Genomic DNA, 18,130 nt, shown 5'->3' on the forward strand with positions numbered 1-18,130 from the left:
TATTATTCATACAAGAGGAAATCCGAATTAACTAGTTATTGTTTGGTCGGTTCTAAGAATAAAATGCAACAACAACTACAAGCTATCTTACTATTCACGCGCGCGGCCTCCTTATAAATTCGGATTTGATACCACAACTCGATCAAAAATTTTCAAACCCTCAAGAGGAAACATAATAATAATAATGGAGAATGGACACCAAGAAATCCCCGAAGACGCTAACGAGCGTATGGTTTTGTTTCTATCCAGAAGGAAAAGAAAATCATGTGTTTGTTTCTTTGTTTCGCTTTCTCTTTCCATTTTCTAATCTTTGTTTTTCTTTTTTGCAGATTGCCCGGGTCCTCAGTCGGAATCTGCAGGAAAATCCGATGCTTGTGCAGGATGCCCTAATCAAGAAGCTTGTGCAACAGCCCCAAAGGGACCTGACCCAGGTTCCAATTTTCCATTCATTCATTAATCTTCTTTTATTGATTTTGTTCATCTCATTCTGAAGAGTGGGTAGATTTTTATTTATTTATTAGGTCGTTGGTTTTAGTCAATTTCATGGTTTCTTATATAAATCATGGAACAGGATTGAAACCCCTAAATGATAAAATTGGGGTCAGTTTGGTTGCAGGTAGTTTTACCTTGTAGTTACTTCGTAGAGTCGTGGTGAATTAAAACTTAAGTAGTAAATAAGGAGGAGACAAGCCAAGTAGTCTCCTGTAGTTACCTCGTATAGTAGTAGTAGTGTTTGGTTCATTGGTTGTGAATTAAAACTTAAGTAGTCAATAGGGAGGAGACAAGCCTAGTAGTCTCCTCGTGGTTACCTCGTAGAGTAGTAGTAGTGTTTGGTTATTAACCTCGTATAGTAGTCGTAGGGGGTGTCATTACCAATATAGAAATGGAGAAGAGAGATCAATCCCAAGACTCTACTAGCAAAAAACCACCCAAAATGGTGGTTTTTTGCTTGGATTTTTGTAGTAGTTTGCTGGTATGTTATGTGGGTAGACAAGGAGGAAACAAGGAGACAAGCCAAGTAGTACCCTGGTACATCGAAACTCTACATGTAACCAGACTATTTTATTGACATGACATCTAAAAACTACACATAATCCCTATAAAACCTAGGATATTGTGCAACCAAACAGACCCTTACGAAACTTCATGGTGTGGATGTCTATATATGTGAAAATTCAGTGTGAACTGTTGGTAAAAATTTTAGTCTCCAACAAAGGAAACTCTTCCATGCATATGAACCAAGATGAATTAGAAAGTAGAAACCTCAAATCCCTGGACGATATACCATGGACTAGAAACCTCAAAATCAAACAATAATACTTCAGGAATTTTAGTGTTTTTTTCCTAATTCCAACTCCTTAACCAAAAACCTCAAAAAACCATCATGTCACATTCACTGTGCTCATCTTTGACAGACTTTGGCTTCATATTTTTCTGTCAGAGTTCTGCAGAAATATCTACATTCACTTGAATCATAATTCTCTCACCTCACCATTCACTTGACTTTACACCTTGCACAGGAAATCCAATCACTACTCATTTCTAGTTACCAAAACTTCAAACTTTTTATTCTGCGATCACCTCTATATTTTTCTATTAATTTGGGTTTTTTTTTTTTTTTGAGTAAGTCTAGGCCAATCTGCAAGCACCACAATAGAAATCTGGGCAAGAACTCAACAAGGTTGTTGAATTTTGAACTCACCAACACATATCTTGAGCTCATTAAGATATTTCCTAACACACATGTTTTAGACCTACCAGAAAATGAAACACTCCAAAACACATGTCTACAATGATCTCCCCATCTGGATCATTTGACCTCAATTCCTTGATTGAATTGAAAGCATCTTAGCAGAAATCCTGGCTCTGAACAATCATTCAAACAAATCCTAGATTTGATCTCCCACCTTTCAAAACCCAATTTTTTAGATTCTTTAGCTTTGAATATACACATTATTTTTCTTGTGAGCTGCTTGCCTCTTATATATACTCAAGTCAACTCAGCTTAGCCTTTGTCCCAAACTAGTTGGGGTCGGCTGCCTGCCTCTTATATATGTTGGAAAAAAATTTCTACATTAAAAAACCATGCTTAGAAAAGGGAAGTGATAAATGCGCCCCTATTCATTACTTGGGACACCTAGCTGCAGTATATCTATGGTGACTGCAGAGGGGCTGATGTGCTTCACATGGGAAGGATTCAACCGACCTGATTGCCACGTTTACTGCAGCTGGGTGTCCAAAGTAAGGAAAAGGGGCGCATTTATCATTTCCCTTAGAAAAATCTTCCATCCATTTCTACATTGAGAAGGAATGAAAACAAAAGGCTGACAAAGTCCTACTGAGTCAGTTTTTAGGAACCCCATTCCACACATATAAACACACGCGCGCCTTGTGCACACACACACACATGAAGATGCTATGATGTGATCTGCAATAGCAGCACTCCAAAAAGAAAATCACAAACTTCGACCAACTCTAGAGATCACTAAAACCTGCATTTTATTCAATTTCAAAGCACACCTACAATGATAGAACACTTTCTTTCATACCGTACAGCCACTGCAACTGCGCCTACTTGGAAACCCTGAGACTAGCTTAAAGAAAAAGCATTCCTAATTCGATCTAAACTCTTCTTGCTAAAAACAAATTTTATCATCCGTCTATGTTTCCTAAAGAAAGATTTTAAATTTCGCTCATAGTAAAACTCACGAAATTGGATAAAAACTCAATATGTGAAACTTCATTTGGAAGAAGATTGAGAAAGTGCCGGTTGTCATTAAGGGTAAGGTTGTCATGGTGGGACATGATTAAGGCGTTTATTTCTCATTGCTATTGTTTAGGAGTTTCGACTGAGACAAGATGGGCTGCATAGAAAAAGATACACCCAACATGGGGCGGTCGTAGTACTGCAGAATCATATTTTCAACTGAATGTTTTATATTCCAATTACTCTTCACACAATCAGAAAAAATCATTTATGTAGCAGCCCTTACATATTGGCCCATTTCTAGATCACCCTACCTAGTATATGTGCGAGTGCAACCGAAGTCAAAACATAGCAATGCAGATGTATATGCACATTTATATTGAGTTCTTCAACTAAAGTAATTTCTAGTTCGGAACAAGCCACCAATTAGGCTATATTGAGAAGATAAAGCCCTCTTTGTTACCTTGCCACCATAAAATTAAAAGCAGGTATTTGATTTCCTTCAATAGCCACAAAGGTTTGTGCATCACCAACTATCATAAACCAAAATTTTCTTTCTGCTTTCGATGTACTACGTGCATTCTTTCTCTTTCTTTTTGTTTTCCTATTTTTGGTTTCTAATGTCCAGACAGAATTACTTCAAATGAGTGAACCTAGACCCTCTCCCCCCCCCCCCCCCCCCCCCCCTCTCTCTCTCAAAAGTTAGATATTTTATTGTAAAGATAGAGAAATTCATCAATGTGCTAAGTGCATTTTTTTCTTTTATTTTTGTTTTCCTTTCTTTTTTTGGGTTTCTAATGTCCAAAATTACTTCAAAAGTGTTTAAAATGGGGCCCACAAGTGTATTTTTGTATCTGCTTGTATTAGGATCTTGAAAACTTGGCGAATGTATCGAGCCAAGCATGCGTACAAATTGACAAATGACTTCAGCTGTCCAGATACAGGCTTGTATGTGAGGATTGATAGCGTTGTAAGTGCTCGACGTCAAACGACATACTAAAGCTTCACTCTTCATCCAACGACAATTCCAACAGTATGTGGCTCACTCACGTTTCTTAGGGATTTAGAAAGCAGTCATCACCCTTCAAAATTTAGCTCCGCCAACAGATAGTCTGTGAACATTATATGAGGATCAAGAAAGCAATAACCGTGTAGATGTATCAGAGCATAGTATTAGTCGTGCTTTCGATCATCAGTCATCAAAATTGTAATCAGAGCGCAAGGGGAAACATGTCATGTAGATGTAGTCCCGATCGGATAGTTGAAATGTTGGAAGGCTTAAACTCCAGATTTAAATGGTTGCAGTCCCACATGGAACGAGTATATTGTACTCACCAAGATTTTCATGCGCATCTTTTAGTCTCGGAGACTCTATAGGCTTATGTTGCAGCTGCGTCTTTTTTTTTTTTTAACTACTTGGAGCCGAGAATGGTGCTGAGAGATTTTAGGAAACTAGCTTATTTGAAAGTTTATCTTTCCTAATTTTTCTAGTTCCTGTAGCTACTAGGACACTAGTATTTCTGGTTAGTTTATTTTATTAGAAATCTATAAGAGAAATTTCCTATTTTTAGTGGTTTGATGTTTATCTATAGAAAGCTTCTAGCCTTCTTGGAGTAGGTCTTTTGGGTATAAAGGATGTATGGCACATTTTGGTGGGTTTTTTTTTTTTTTTTTTTTTTTTTTTTTGTGATTTACATAATATTATGCAATGAGTGGCCGTGAGCCTTCTTATTTCTTCCTTGTGTTATGGTTTTGTGAAGACTGTAAGTCATACGTGAGGAAATTCTATTTGGTTTTGGTTTTTGCAATTTCTTCTTCTTCCGCTCCACTAACCCTTTTTATCATCGTGCTCCGCGGGGTGAGCCTGGTGAATGGGAATTTCATGATCAGATGGGTCCTAATCAGCCCTTGAAAGATTGTCTGAGATGGACCCCATCTTTCAACTTGCTCAAGCAGCAAGCTAACTTTTGATTGGAGCTCAAGAGAAAATCCAGGTTCGGCTGAAATAGTTGGTTGAGTCAGAAATCACAGGGGCGAACTCCTTAAAGCCTATTCAGTCCCATTGGAGTTGTGGATTCTAACGAAGCAGAAATAATGGCTCTCGTGGAAGACTTAAACATCCTTGTTACCATACGTGCAACACATTTCACGTTGAAGGAGATTTGATGGTTGTTAGTTCATGGGCCTTGAGTAACTCTATGATTCCGTGATTCGTTACTATGATCAATCCCATTCTCCTCGCATTCGTGATATCAAGGAGAATCACATCGTTTTTGCTTATAACAGCCAACTTAGTTGTTGATGAGTTGGCTAAGTTTGGAACTTACGGTGATAGTCTTGTTATCTCTGATATCCTTTCTTTTCAAGTTGTACCTTTTTTGTTTCACCTTGGTAGGGTATCTCCGCCCTTGTTTTATCTTTTCTGTAGAGCTTTGGTCTATTTTTAATAAATCATTTTAAAAAAAAGTGTTCACTTTATGGATAATTTACTACATTAGAAATGAAGTTGAGGCCTTCGTGCAAGAGATGCATACGGCCATCTCTGCCCTTGTTGTATCTTTTGTTTAGACCTTCGCTGTTTTTAATGAATCATTTAAAAAAGTTCCACCATTACAATTTTGTTTGCTAACATTCAAAAAAATAAAATATAAAAAAGTCCCCCCTTCATGGATAATCACGGCATTCGAAATGAAGTCGAGAGTGGTAGCATAATCCAGAAAGTGATTGATGTCTTAGTGCAAGAGGAGATGCATAGGTGGATGAACAAGCTTGGCATTTCTCAACACAATGGAGATCCAAAGTTCCAAACCCAATATGACCCTTACAACAAGAATCTCATCTATAGATCTTGCTTGCTGAAATTCATGGTGCATACATGCTCTTATATACACCAAAGGATGATGTGGGTGTTATAGAGCATGGATGAAAGTTTAGCCTGCTTTTACTTTCTAATCTCCCCACAAGAATGTTAGAAATATAGTAGATAACAATAGTTTCAGAGGTGAGAATATTTAAAGCTAGCTTAGAAGATCTTGGCACTAAGCAAAGGGCTCCCTAAATTCGCTTGGGACGGTCTGGCTTCAGGGCTCAAGTTTAGCTTGGTAGTGCTCACCTTTGTCTCGGCTCAGTAAAGGGCTTGGATGTGGATTAGGATTTCATTCTATCATCATTACATCTTGGATGAGAAGATTGTCTCCAATCACACTGGAGGAATTAGGAAGTTCTTAGTCAGATGGAGAGGATGGCCAGATAGCGACAATTCTTGGATTACCGTTGACGAGCTTCAAGAGCTTGAGCCAGATTTGTTAGAGTAGTACGAGCAGGTTAATTCACTGGAGGTTAATTTTTCCAAGCCGGGGAGAAATGATGGGGACATCAATAATGGATGTGGATTCAAGGTTTACAAGCTCAGACATAGACGAGACTAATGACGGAGACTCTAGCATGGGCCACATACATGGGCTATTTTCGTCATTTTATTTTTAGCCTACTTTTTAGGTACCAAATCTCATCCAGCGTGTTTTTGGTATTATTAGAAAGGTTTTTTAATTACCTATCTAATGAGTCCAAGATCACATGATTTGGATGTGTTTTGAGCAAGTTATGAGTGTTTTTAGGAAGTGGTATAGCCAATTATTCATTTTTTATCCAAATTCATTAATTCAAATAGAAACTACCATGATTAGGCATTCAATATCGTAATACGAATTGTTTGCTAATAAATTAGGCGTATCTATTTCTCATCCAAACCCATGCATATTGGGTAATAATCTTAAAAATAAAAAAAGACCCAAGATCATATCAATTCTCGAAGTCTCTAACATCAAATAATAAAATATCAATCATAAAAGACTGAAGTCGTTGGTGTTGTCCTTATTATAGTTGTCTCCCACCTTGATGTAAGTAATGCCCTCAAGCACATGCATTGTGCTTGACTAGTTCGAACTTTTACTCCTCTGTCTTCTACCTTGTAATGATAGGAATTGCTTAGGCTTCTTGTAATGTAGAAACGCAATCACGTCTTTCGAAAGAAAGCCCTGTTTTCTTTTATACAAAACTTATTTTGGATAAATCGCATGAATCGTACGATTTACGATTGGATCGTAAGATGCAATCTAAAATCGTAAGATTCATACAAATTAAGATTCAATCATGGGATTCAAATCGTTATGCATAAGATTTGATTTGAATCATAAAATCGAATCATAAATTGTAAGATTTTCAAAACAATGACAAAAGGTTCTTTAGAAAAACACGTGACCTTTTTTATTTTCTTTATTTTCTCAAATAGTTTTAAGGTAGCGGTCGAGAGTTGCACAGATGAGTCGAGCTCATCTGTGATATGGCACATCGTGCTTTCATTTCGAGTGACAATTTTTTCCTATCCTATGAAGCTTGTCTAAGCCACTGAGAGACCAAACATTTTCTACCTCTTTTCATGTTTTGAGCTATTCTGTAGAACCGAGTTCATTCAAGCTGCATGACTCGTATATTCCTTGGTTGAACAAGCTCTGAATACTCAAATGTTTCAGTAAATGTTTACGTTCAATAGTCTATTGAAGACACAAAGGATGAGCTCTGGGTAAGTTTACCTAACATCAGTTTTGGTACACAATACCTCATTACAATGCATGAAGTAGCCTGGTTTCTGTGACACTCGTCTTTTCATCTTTAATAATGAAGGAAACAGTTGAACCTTGTGGTGCTAGGTGCTGTCTTATGCACGGGCCTACCAGGTCACCTGCCACATGGGTTTTGTTTTCCAGAACAGTCTCGGTTACTCATTTGTAGTTTTCAAGCAAATAATTATGCTTTTGAAGAATTGTGTCAACTAATTCCTTCTGTAATATAATATATGCTTCATTTTCCATCTTTTTAGCCGAGCCCAACTAGTTTGGGACAGGCTTAGTTGAGTTGAGTTTGTTGAGTTTTTTCCCATCTTTTTATTTTTATTTTATTGGTCATGTATAAGCTTCAGTATTTTCAGCTTTGCATGGGATTGGCATTTCTCCTAAACCATCACAATTATTTTTTATGAAAGTAACGTAGATTAAAAACCCTCCACAATTATTATACTTCCCGTTAGTCAATGGAGAATCGGAGATTATTGTTTTTTATCTTCGATTCTTTAATATATTTAAAAGCAACCCCTCATCGAGGGGATTCTAGGCATTTGTTGATCTGAAACATTTCTTCTATGAAGTCTCTGGTGGTCTACCTGAACCTCAGCTGAGAAATTGCACTTGGGCTTGGATTTGTTTTGTCCCTCTTCTTGCTTTATGACTCATGATTTACGGAAACTCCGAAAACATATGGACTCCACAAATACAGCTTAGAGGGGCATTCACTTGGTTGAAAAGCTCAAGGACAAAGCGATATTAATCTGAGACTTCGAACCCATGCAGACTAACTGAAACAGCATTCTTGCAGGAAATGGTACACCCATCCATAGCTTGAGTGATGTCGTTGATTTCAACAATGCATAGATACTCGGTAAAATACATAGGCGTTAGTGTGAATATCACATGTCTAGTAGTCTTGTTACCGTATTTTGGGAATCTCGTTTTGGAAACGTTGGAAACACGATTCCCACTCTATGGGAAACGCGTATCCCACTCTATGGGAAGCGCTTTTCCTATCTACACCCTCCTTTTGTCTCTTGCTAGTCCTCTTCTCTTACTCTTCGTAGTATTTACATGTAAAGCCATTTAAGTAATTAAGATTTACATATAAATAAGGGAATAACCCTCATTTGAATTTGTTAAAAATAGTTTCAAGACCCAAATCTAAAATGATAAAAAGTTAACTTTCCAGTTCTAGTACAAAATTTGAAAAAAACGGGTCGGGTCAAAATCTTAACTTCCAAACGATGAGGTATTTTTCCAATTTTAAAAATTCATAAATTCATCATGTCCAAACATTGTTAAATCTCAAAAGTCCAGTAAAAAAATTATAATTTGGTTTCTAAAAATCTTTCTTCTTGTCAGGAACTGGTCAACACGGGCATTTCAGCTGATAGTGATTTTCCTCTAAGTAAATGTTGTATCTTTTAATAAAAAGTATTTTTTTTTAATATTTGGTTCATCTAATTATTTCTAATATATTTTTAGTAGTTTTTTTATTTTTTTAAATTTTTTTAAAAATATTTAACTATTAAAAAAAATTCTCCGACGCTTCCCGCTCTGGCAACCTTGGGTCTGACACTCATGTGGAAATGGCTTAATAACTGCATTTGTTCAGATATAGGGCTAACAATACTTTCTTATGGATTCATCCTAGGGTTTTTCAAGTGCCCAACAAGGCAAGGATAGCAGAGACATGCATTCATTTGTCAGATTGTGATCTTTTGTTGCTCAAACATGCTTAAAAACTGAATGTTACACCTGAAACCTGCATTATCTATTATAAGAACTTGATAACTGTAGTAACTATAAGGTATTACTTTTTGATGTATATTGCATCTATCTTACACTATATCAAGTCAGATATAATTGGACATCTTATGTATTAATCCTCTCTTCATATTCTTGTTTGCAGACTTAGTTGCAATAGCAGAGCGAATGGCTACTGTGAAACACAAGATACTGGTTCTATCCGGGAAGGGTGGAGTTGGAAAGAGCACAGTCTCAGCTCAGCTCTCTTTTGCTCTAGCCAATATGGATTACCAAGTTGGCCTTCTTGACATTGACATTTGTGGGCCTAGCATTCCTAAGATGCTTGGCCTAGAAGGCCAGGACATTCACCAAAGCAATCTTGGATGGTCACCTGTCTATGTCGAGTCCAATCTTGGAGTCATGTCTATTGGGTTCATGCTTCCACACCCAGATGAGGCCGTCATATGGAGGGGCCCACGCAAGAACGGCATCATCAAACAGTTCTTAAAGGATGTTTATTGGGGGGAGTTAGATTATCTCATAGTGGATGCTCCTCCTGGGACCTCCGATGAACACATATCTATAGTTCAATTTCTCCAAGCCACAGGCATAGATGGGGCAATCATAGTTACCACCCCACAACAAGTCTCTCTTATTGACGTGCGCAAAGAGGTAAGTTTTTGCAAGAAAGTAGGGATACAAGTTTTGGGTGTGGTCGAGAATATGAGCGAGTTAAGGCAGTTGGTCACAGATTTTAGGTTCATGAAGGTGACGGAGAATGGAGATGAAAAAGATGTTACAGAGTCAACAGTGAACTATATAAAAGAAAAAGCTCCGGAGCTGTTGTCTTTGTTTGCTTGTAGTGAAGTGTTTGATAGTAGCGGTGGTGGGGCCATGAAAATGTGCATGGACATGAATGTTCCATTTCTTGGTAAAGTGCCGATGGACCCGCAACTGTGTAAGGCGGCCGAAGAAGGTCGATCGTGCTTTGCTGATCAGAAATGCAGTGCTAGTGCACCCGCACTGAAGAGGATTGTCGATAAACTGTTATCCAAACAACAATCTCAGGAACCTCAATAGATGCATGAATGGTGTTTTTCACCAAGTTGTTTCACCTTGGGTGACACTCAGGAAACTTTTCATGGGGGAGTTGGATTTGGGCTACATTTAATTTTGTTTCCTTTTTTGTCTTAAATCAGTTGTATGGAAGATAAATATGTCAGTTCCTTTCTTTCTTTATTACTTATGTTTTTCTTGTGGTAAATCAGTTGTATGGATGATGAATACGTTAAGCTCCTAATGATTTAAAAAGAATATATGTTAAGCTCCTATCTTTTCTTTATTACTTCTGCTTAAATCCATGATCTATACTATGCTAATCTCCCTCTTGAAATGTAGTAGAGTGTGGGCTTTCAAAATGCCTTCTCTGATGTTTTCGTGGACATTTATAGTTGTTTTTTTACTTTTTTTTAATGTTGTGTTAGGTATGTCAACCTATCGTTAACAGTTGTAATGCCTTGCCCATATAGTGATATAGATGGCTTGTATTGGGTTGGGTCTAGTTATAACTTTCAGACCAAATTAGAAAATTGGGCCAGGTTTGCGGAGGTCCTGACCCGGAATGGGCCCGTCTTGTTTGAAGCACGGCCACTATTTATACGTAGCCACATGGATAAGGGTAGCGACTATTGGACCCAAGCCCTTAATCCGGGTCGGGATCTAAAGCCCATACCTGACCCTTGCCACACACAAATTCCCGCATTCAGCTGGTTCTAAATTTCTCCTTCCTCATCTAGAAGGCAAGGTTTATTGGTTCTTCTTGACATATTTTTATGGGGGGATGATATTCCCACTCCCTTTTCTACCATTTCCTCTCCTTTAAAATTAGTTGCATTTCCACCCACTTTTCTTACCATTTCCACTCCTTAATTATAAATCTTTCCGAGATGCTGGATTTTTATCAACTTTGTGTCTCTTTAGATACTATATAAATTATTGAGGAATGCTAGATTCACATAGGCTCTTGCAAAAAAAAAAGAAAAGAGAGAGGGTAAAAAGGCGCTCACATTGGTCAAATATCCAATTTATGAAAGTTATGATGTAATTTTCTGTGCCGTTTATATTGTAAATAAGTATTGGCCAATGGGGGCGCCCTTTTACCACATTTTTGCAAGGGCGCTGTGAGCCTAGCATTCCTCACAATATTTGCATATAATATTGGTAAGCTGGGATTGAACTTCCGACCTCCATGTTGAAGAACAATGCAATGGCACTACGCACTATGTTTTTACACATTTTTTAGAGGAAGTTTTTAGTAGTGTAACAGCTATGAAAAGCTAATTAAACAGTGTAAAACAAAGTGAGCAGTGCCATTGTTAAAATGAGTAGGTTTGATGGTGGTCGCTACTAAGTGCGTCAGCCAAAATCAGTCCATCCACTTTCCCGTGAATGGCTGAGATTTGAATATACGGTTTTTCAGTTAGACTAATCTCAGCCAATATTTATAAGCCAATATTTATACGGTAAATAGTTGTGATGTTAGATATGATCATTTAATTTGCGTATACTTTTTTTTTTGAATGGTAATTTGCGTATACTTATATATATTAGTTTTAGAAATGGCATAGTTAACCGGCTTCCAATGGGGCCTGAATGTCCTATTTGCAAATAAGATTAAGGCAACAGGGTCCAAAAGCTTTTGTTCACGCACAAACAAAGGGAAACAAAGTCGGCACTAAAACCATAAATGTCCTATTTGCAAATAAGATTAAGCCGATCGCAACGGGTTTGATCTTCTTAAAGGGAAGATCGGCCTTTGATCCACTTCGAGGGAAGGATCAATCCTCCTTTGTGCACAAGACACAATTTTTTTAACAAATTTCTTCATTCAATAACTTTAATAGATTTTTACATGATCGTCCAATACCATTTAGAGTCCTAAACCAACTAAAACTCCAACACCAATAAAATAGCATCCTAATCTAACTAAAGCTCCAATGACCAATAAAAAAGAAACTACAACAACAATAGATGAGTATAAACTGACTATTATCTAGATAGTCCTAATCCATCTAATTTATTCAAAAGACCAGACTTCATGACACGTAACAGTTTCCTTATTTCTATTTGCTAATTTATGTTTCCATATTTTACTTTCCCTAATTTCTATATAATGTAGATGCTGTATGGCTATTCAATAAGGAATAATCAAATTTAGTGCAATTAAGATATTGGAGGCCGAGTTTTCTTGAATTAACTCATTGGAGGCCTGAGTTTCCTCAAATTAACTAATTCTTTCCCTTTTCTATCATCTTCTTCCCTACTTTCTTTTCTGACACTTTGAACCAGTGGGGTGCCCTTTCATCAAGAGCGCCCTTTCACATTAGACTTCCTCACATGAAAAAAATTGAATAAGTTTGGTTCAAGTTATCTTTTTCATGTGTAAAAAACATTAGATATTCTTACAAATATTTTCCCACTCTTAATAAATTCCTGAAATCCAAACAGGGCTAGGTTTTTCCCCTGTTTTTTGCAAGAAACAGGTGGGCACGCGCGGACACAAGGCAGAAGACACAACTCAACAGGTCCACTTCTACTCTTCCCCCTTTCTCCGCTCATAATCCTTTCTCTCCACGCGTTCCTGCAAAAACTCCAAGAAGAAGAAAAAGGTGCACCCTTTTCACTCTTATCTCTCCTAATTTCTTCTATTTTTTCCCACGCTGGTAAGCATCAATCCTCAAATCCAAGACATGGGTCTTGTTCTCTATCTCATCCTCTTCAAAACCCTTGTTTCCCTTTCCCCTTTCTCTCTCAACTTCTGAAGCTAAAACGGCCTCTCTTTCTGTCCCCTTTCTCAACTACTGGTCTTCCTAATCTCAGAATCCAAGATATGGGTTTTCTTTCCTGGCTTCTCTTCTTCAAAAATCCATGTTTTTGTTTCTTCTTTCTCCCTTAGTCTCTCGAGCTAAAACGATCTCTCTCTCTCTCTCTCTCTCTCTCTCTCTCTCTCTCTCTCCTCTCTCTCTCTCTCTCTCTCTCGCTCTCTCTCTCTCTCTCTCTCTCTCTCTCTGTGTGTGTGTGTGTGTGTGTGTGTGTGTCCTCTTTCTCAATTTCTGGTCTTCTTAATCTCAAAATCCAAGATATGGGTTTTCTTCCCCAGCTCCTATTCTTCAAAACCCATGTCTTATTTCTCTCTATTTCTCATAATTTCTTACTCTAAAACAGTTCCTCTCTTAATCTCTTCTTTACTCTTTTTTGGTACACACATTTAAGTATAAGTGAAATTAGCCATGTACTTGTTAGAAAAGCAACGCCCCGATTTCTACAAAGAGGAGTCAAGAGATATGATGATAGAAGTGGTTGGCAATGGCAGCTTGAATCAACAACAACAGATGATGCTTGCCGAAAGCAGCGGTGAGGATCACGAGGTGAAGCAACCAAAAAAGCGGGCCGAGACTTGGATTCAAGAGGAAACTCGAACCCTAATCGCTTTGCGGCGAGAAATGGATGGGCTTTTCAATACTTCAAAGTCTAACAAGCATCTATGGGAGCAAATTTCAGGAAAAATGAGGGAGAAAGGATTTGATAGGTCGCCGACTATGTGTACCGATAAGTGGAGGAATCTTTTGAAAGAGTTCAAGAAGATAAGGCACCAAGATAGAGGGAGCGGATCAGCGAAAATGTCGTACTACAAGGAGCTTGAGGATTTGATAAGGGAGAGGAATAAGAACGCGCCTTATAAGAGCCCCCCGCCTTCTAAGGTTGATTCATATATGCAATTCTCAGATAAAGGTGTGCATTTCTTTTTCTGATTTATGAGTTTCTTGTGCTATAAATTATTAAAATATAAAAGATAAATAACGCCTTTCTCCAACAGCTTAAGCTTTTGGAGAACAGGAGAAGTTGGTAAGTTAACATGGTATCAGATCCAAAGGTCTCGAGTTCAAACTCCCTGATAGCAAAACTCCACATGCGATGGTCGGTCCAAAGTGGGACCACATGTGCCACATGTTTGCCAAGTGGGCCACATGTGCGGGGGAGTGTTAAAGTATAAAAGATAAATAACGCCTTTTTCCAACAGCTTAAGCTTTTGGAGAAGTTGGTAAGTTAACATAAATGATAGTTAGGCTTTCCTTCTTTGATTTTGGGATTGATGTATGAGTCTCAAAATTATCAGTTCAATTTGGTGTTTGAATAGACTAATTATATTCGGTGGTGTTCTTACCAGTTTCACGAGCATTGCCAGTCCACCGATTTCACTTTCATACTTTGATAGTGCTCAATTGATAAAGATGAAAGAGCTAATTATTTCAGAAGATCTACATCTGAATTTAATAAGCTATGGGTTTTTTTTGTCTGTAGTGTTTGCTATTTATATGTATGTGTCATTCTGATGCCTGAAAATCTTACAACTAGATGCATTTAGTAGGCACAAATAAGAAATCTATGATCACAAACTGTCTTCATCTTTTACAGCTCAGAATTGAGGGGGTTTTACTTTAAAACCCATCACCAAACCTTAGCCAAGTGCTTCCTGTGTCTTTTTTCCAGCACTGGCAGGGAATCCCTACTTCTTTTAGATATATGAACCCTGGCTTTCCAATTCATCCCTAATTCTTGACTTCTTGTCACAATTCTCTGAGTGGAACAAGACAGCCATTTTTTTAACAAGTGACCATGTCAAAAGTCTCAAAATCAGACAAAATATTCAAATAAATGTACTTTAAGTGGTTTTGCTGTCCTTTGTTGCACTTTTTATTACTCAATCTATCTCCCCAATTGGCAGGTATCAATTTTTATTCATTCATTCATTGTGTTTTATTTTCCTCAAATGAGTTTTAGAAAGGTGGTTGATTTATTAATAATGGATGAGTATGAGGGGGCTACTGAACGTAGCAAATATAAGCAGAAGGTACAAATACGAAGAGAATTTTTTTATTCAAATTGAAATCCCTTATTTATTTATCCATTCTCTTTGATTTGGTTAAATGAATGGAAAACAGCGGGGCAGTAAGATTTTTCCGTCACCTTGAGCTTCTACTCATACATGGTCTCTTTTTGAGTCTAAGCATATCATTACAAAAGAACTGCTATTTTGCTCGCTAGCTGTTAGGTGATTGCCCTCTGTTTTACTCTCTTCTATGGATACTGTTAGACACAATCCATTTTCTTTTATAATTCATGCCTTTTTTCTTACCCTCCAAGGATGTTTCATGCTTCATAATTCCACCCTATCAAGTAAATTTCCTCAATTGACTGAATATTTAGTGGTTTTGAGGTTTTCCTAAAAAGCTTTTTGCCTTTTCCTAGCAGACAAAAGTGAAAATATATATTGTGCTCAACTTTGATTACTACCACGGTTATATGAGGATGGTATCATTTTTCTACGGTAGTCTTACTAAATTTTGTTTTTTTTAAACATAACAGAGAACATGACCTTGGATGGGATAGAATGGAAGAAAATGATCCACGTAGACGAACCCAACTAGAGCTAGGATTAGAGTCGGGTAGATTCCTTTCACCTTCATGAAATTTTTCTAAAGGATTCATTTAGCCGACCCCAACTAGTTTGGGAAAAAGGCTTTGTTGAATTGAGTTGAGTTGAGTCTTACTAAATTTTGTGACTTGCGAAGTCCAACCTATAAAACAGTTTCTCAGAAAATGAAGGGATGCAAATCTCCTTGCCATAAGTGTGTGTATCAATTTCTAATTTCTAGCTCGTCAGGATTATTATGACACTTTACCAGTCAACTACATCTATAATGGTTCTCCTCGGGGTTTGTACTTCTATACCATTTGAATGGAAAATAAAGGGCGCAACACGAAGACTAAAGGCTCCACTACTTATTAATGTCGGAATTGTGCAATATATTTTTTTTTTGCACTGGATATACGTTTATATTGGAACTCATTGTCATAACTTTTTTTTGCCCTCCAATAGGAAGTACACCATAAATTACTCCAAAAGAAAATTTCATAATTTGAGCGCCCAAATTAATAAACAATGGATCAAATGCTGGTCAATTTCATTATGTCTACAGCTATGTCTACAACTCTACACATTCTTGGAATTGGAAGCCAATTGAAAAGAAAGTTAGCTGCTGTCATTTGGAGCATGTCTAATTTATGATGATGCCCTATTGTCGGAACCAAGGTTTCTTTGTTCCTTAGACTCTTTAGGTAGATCTTGAAGGAAAATGCTTGGATGCCTTAGTGTTTCTTAAGGTGAACCTTGAAGACTTTGGGTGTCTTAACCTCTCTTAAGGTGGTTCTCACTTCTTAGAGGATATGAGTTGTTTTCCTTCAAGAGTGTTTACCTTGGATGTGTCTTTAAACAATTTACGCTTTTTGAATTTTAACTCGAAGGAAGGAGGGGAGCCCACTAGGGAAAGGACTCCTACGAACAGAGAACACTGAGACAGAACGCTTAAGGAGAAAAAATACATACGGTGCTTAAGGACAAAAAAAGAAAGGAAAAGACGGTGTTTTGGCGGAATTTATGCTCAAACAAAGCCAGACTTCTCGGAACCCGGAAACAAGAACTTTCTCTCTCATGCTCTCTACCTTAAGCCTGACAAAGATGGAATGTTTCACTTGCCCTACAGCTTTCATTGCTCGTAAGGACTATCTCTACAGCCTCCTTCTCTTTCTTAATCTTAATAGGCGATCCGCTTTCCTGTAGTTAAGGAGTCTTGGTATTCGTTCTCTTCGGTTCTTTTTTTCTCAATGAAGTTTTCTATTAATCTTTTCTAGAGTAGCAATTTGTTCATCACTTCAACTTAAGTCACTTGGATCCTTTTTTCCTATGGCGCATGCCTTACAAAAGATTGAAGGACAACGAAGGCTAAAAGTAAGAGGGGTGACTTTGATATTGTGGGGGGTGCTATGGTTGCATGTGGCCAGTCTCTGAACCTTTTATTGTCAACGCCCATCATAGGGAGGACCATTACCTTGTTGGGATTACTTTTGATATTCATCAAATCTTTATGCCTTATCAAGTCCAAAGTGCATTGCTGATACAATAGATAAATGTTTTAATGTTTTCCATATGTTGCTTTTAACTTTTAAGGGCCTACTGCAACCTTATCTGCACGAAGCACGGACATATTTGGGTGCAAGAGTTTGGGAACACTGAAGTGATGCTTCTAAATTATTCAAGAAATAACCACTACTAAAAAAACGTTTCATAAAATAGTATGAAAGGAAAATTAATTTTGAGATCATATTTATAAAGCATCAATTTTATCCTTTTTTGAACAATAACGAAGTTTTATTAAAGAAGAGGAGAAAATGGATACAACAATGACCGTGTTGGTCAAGAAGAACTACAACAATCACTACATAAGCTGCAATATAACCTGCGAAGGAAAATGATGCCCTGTTCGGGTCACATGGGTGTTCTTAGAGCATATTGATGCCTTATTTGAGGCCTAGGGCTTTGCTTCATGGGCACCTTTTTGGAGCCTTGCTTTGGTCTCTATGTCGTAGTTGGTGTAGGAAGAGATGAACAAAAGGGTGTCTGTCTTAAGGAATGCCGAGGCCACTTCATGTGATTGGACAGATCACTTTTTCCACCATGGTGCGATGGGTTGTGGGTGAGAAAGAGTTCACTAGTGTTTGAAACGATCGAACTTTGAACTGCTTGGAATGCTGTTCGTGGCAGCGACATCACTTGGGACCGTCTCTCCCCAATGGTCTCATTCGCCTCCTGGGGTTCTAAAGCTTAACTTTGTTGGCTCCAATTGTTGAAACCTTGGTCTAACTGGGATTTGAGGTATCCATAGAGGCACAATAGCTTAGTCTAGTGGGTGTTTTCAGGGCCCATTGGAGGCATAGACTCCAGTGAGGCAGAATTCCTTGCATTGAAGACGGGATTTGTGCTCATCGAGTGTTATGTTCTTGTTTCCTTGATCAACTCACTCCTATCAAAACTGATTTGGCTAGGTTTATCTTTTGACCAAGCATTGCCTTAAAGCTCCTTATGATCTCTTTCAAATGAAATGCCTGCTCAATCGAAACATGGCATGGATAGGGTGTCATCTGTGAATTG

General features: G+C 37.7%; 2 protein-coding genes across 3 annotated transcripts in view; both read left to right on the forward strand.

The window, feature by feature from the left end:
* Positions 1-46: 46 nt before the first annotated feature.
* LOC143847100 (cytosolic Fe-S cluster assembly factor NBP35-like) lies at positions 47-10,410 on the forward strand. Its single transcript, XM_077355784.1, has 3 exons — positions 47-227; positions 330-431; positions 9,245-10,410. Exons 1-3 carry the CDS (start codon positions 185-187, stop codon positions 10,159-10,161), a joined length of 1,062 nt encoding a protein of 353 aa, XP_077211899.1. The 5' UTR covers positions 47-184; the 3' UTR covers positions 10,162-10,410.
* A 2,222-nt stretch (positions 10,411-12,632) lies between these two features.
* LOC143847103 (trihelix transcription factor GT-1-like) overlaps positions 12,633-18,130 on the forward strand; it is a 28,577-nt gene continuing 23,079 nt past the window's right edge. For both annotated transcript variants that reach the window (XM_077355787.1, XM_077355788.1), the window contains exon 1: positions 12,633-13,872. In XM_077355787.1, coding sequence (XP_077211902.1) covers positions 13,371-13,872 — 502 coding nt within the window. In that variant the 5' untranslated portion in view covers positions 12,633-13,370. The remainder of the gene's footprint in view (positions 13,873-18,130) is intronic.

Source organism: Tasmannia lanceolata, unplaced genomic scaffold (assembly GCF_043159265.1).
Source record: "Tasmannia lanceolata isolate RefF3 unplaced genomic scaffold, GAP_Taslan_0.1 ptg000015l, whole genome shotgun sequence".
Taxonomy (NCBI): Eukaryota; Viridiplantae; Streptophyta; class Magnoliopsida; order Canellales; family Winteraceae; genus Tasmannia; species Tasmannia lanceolata.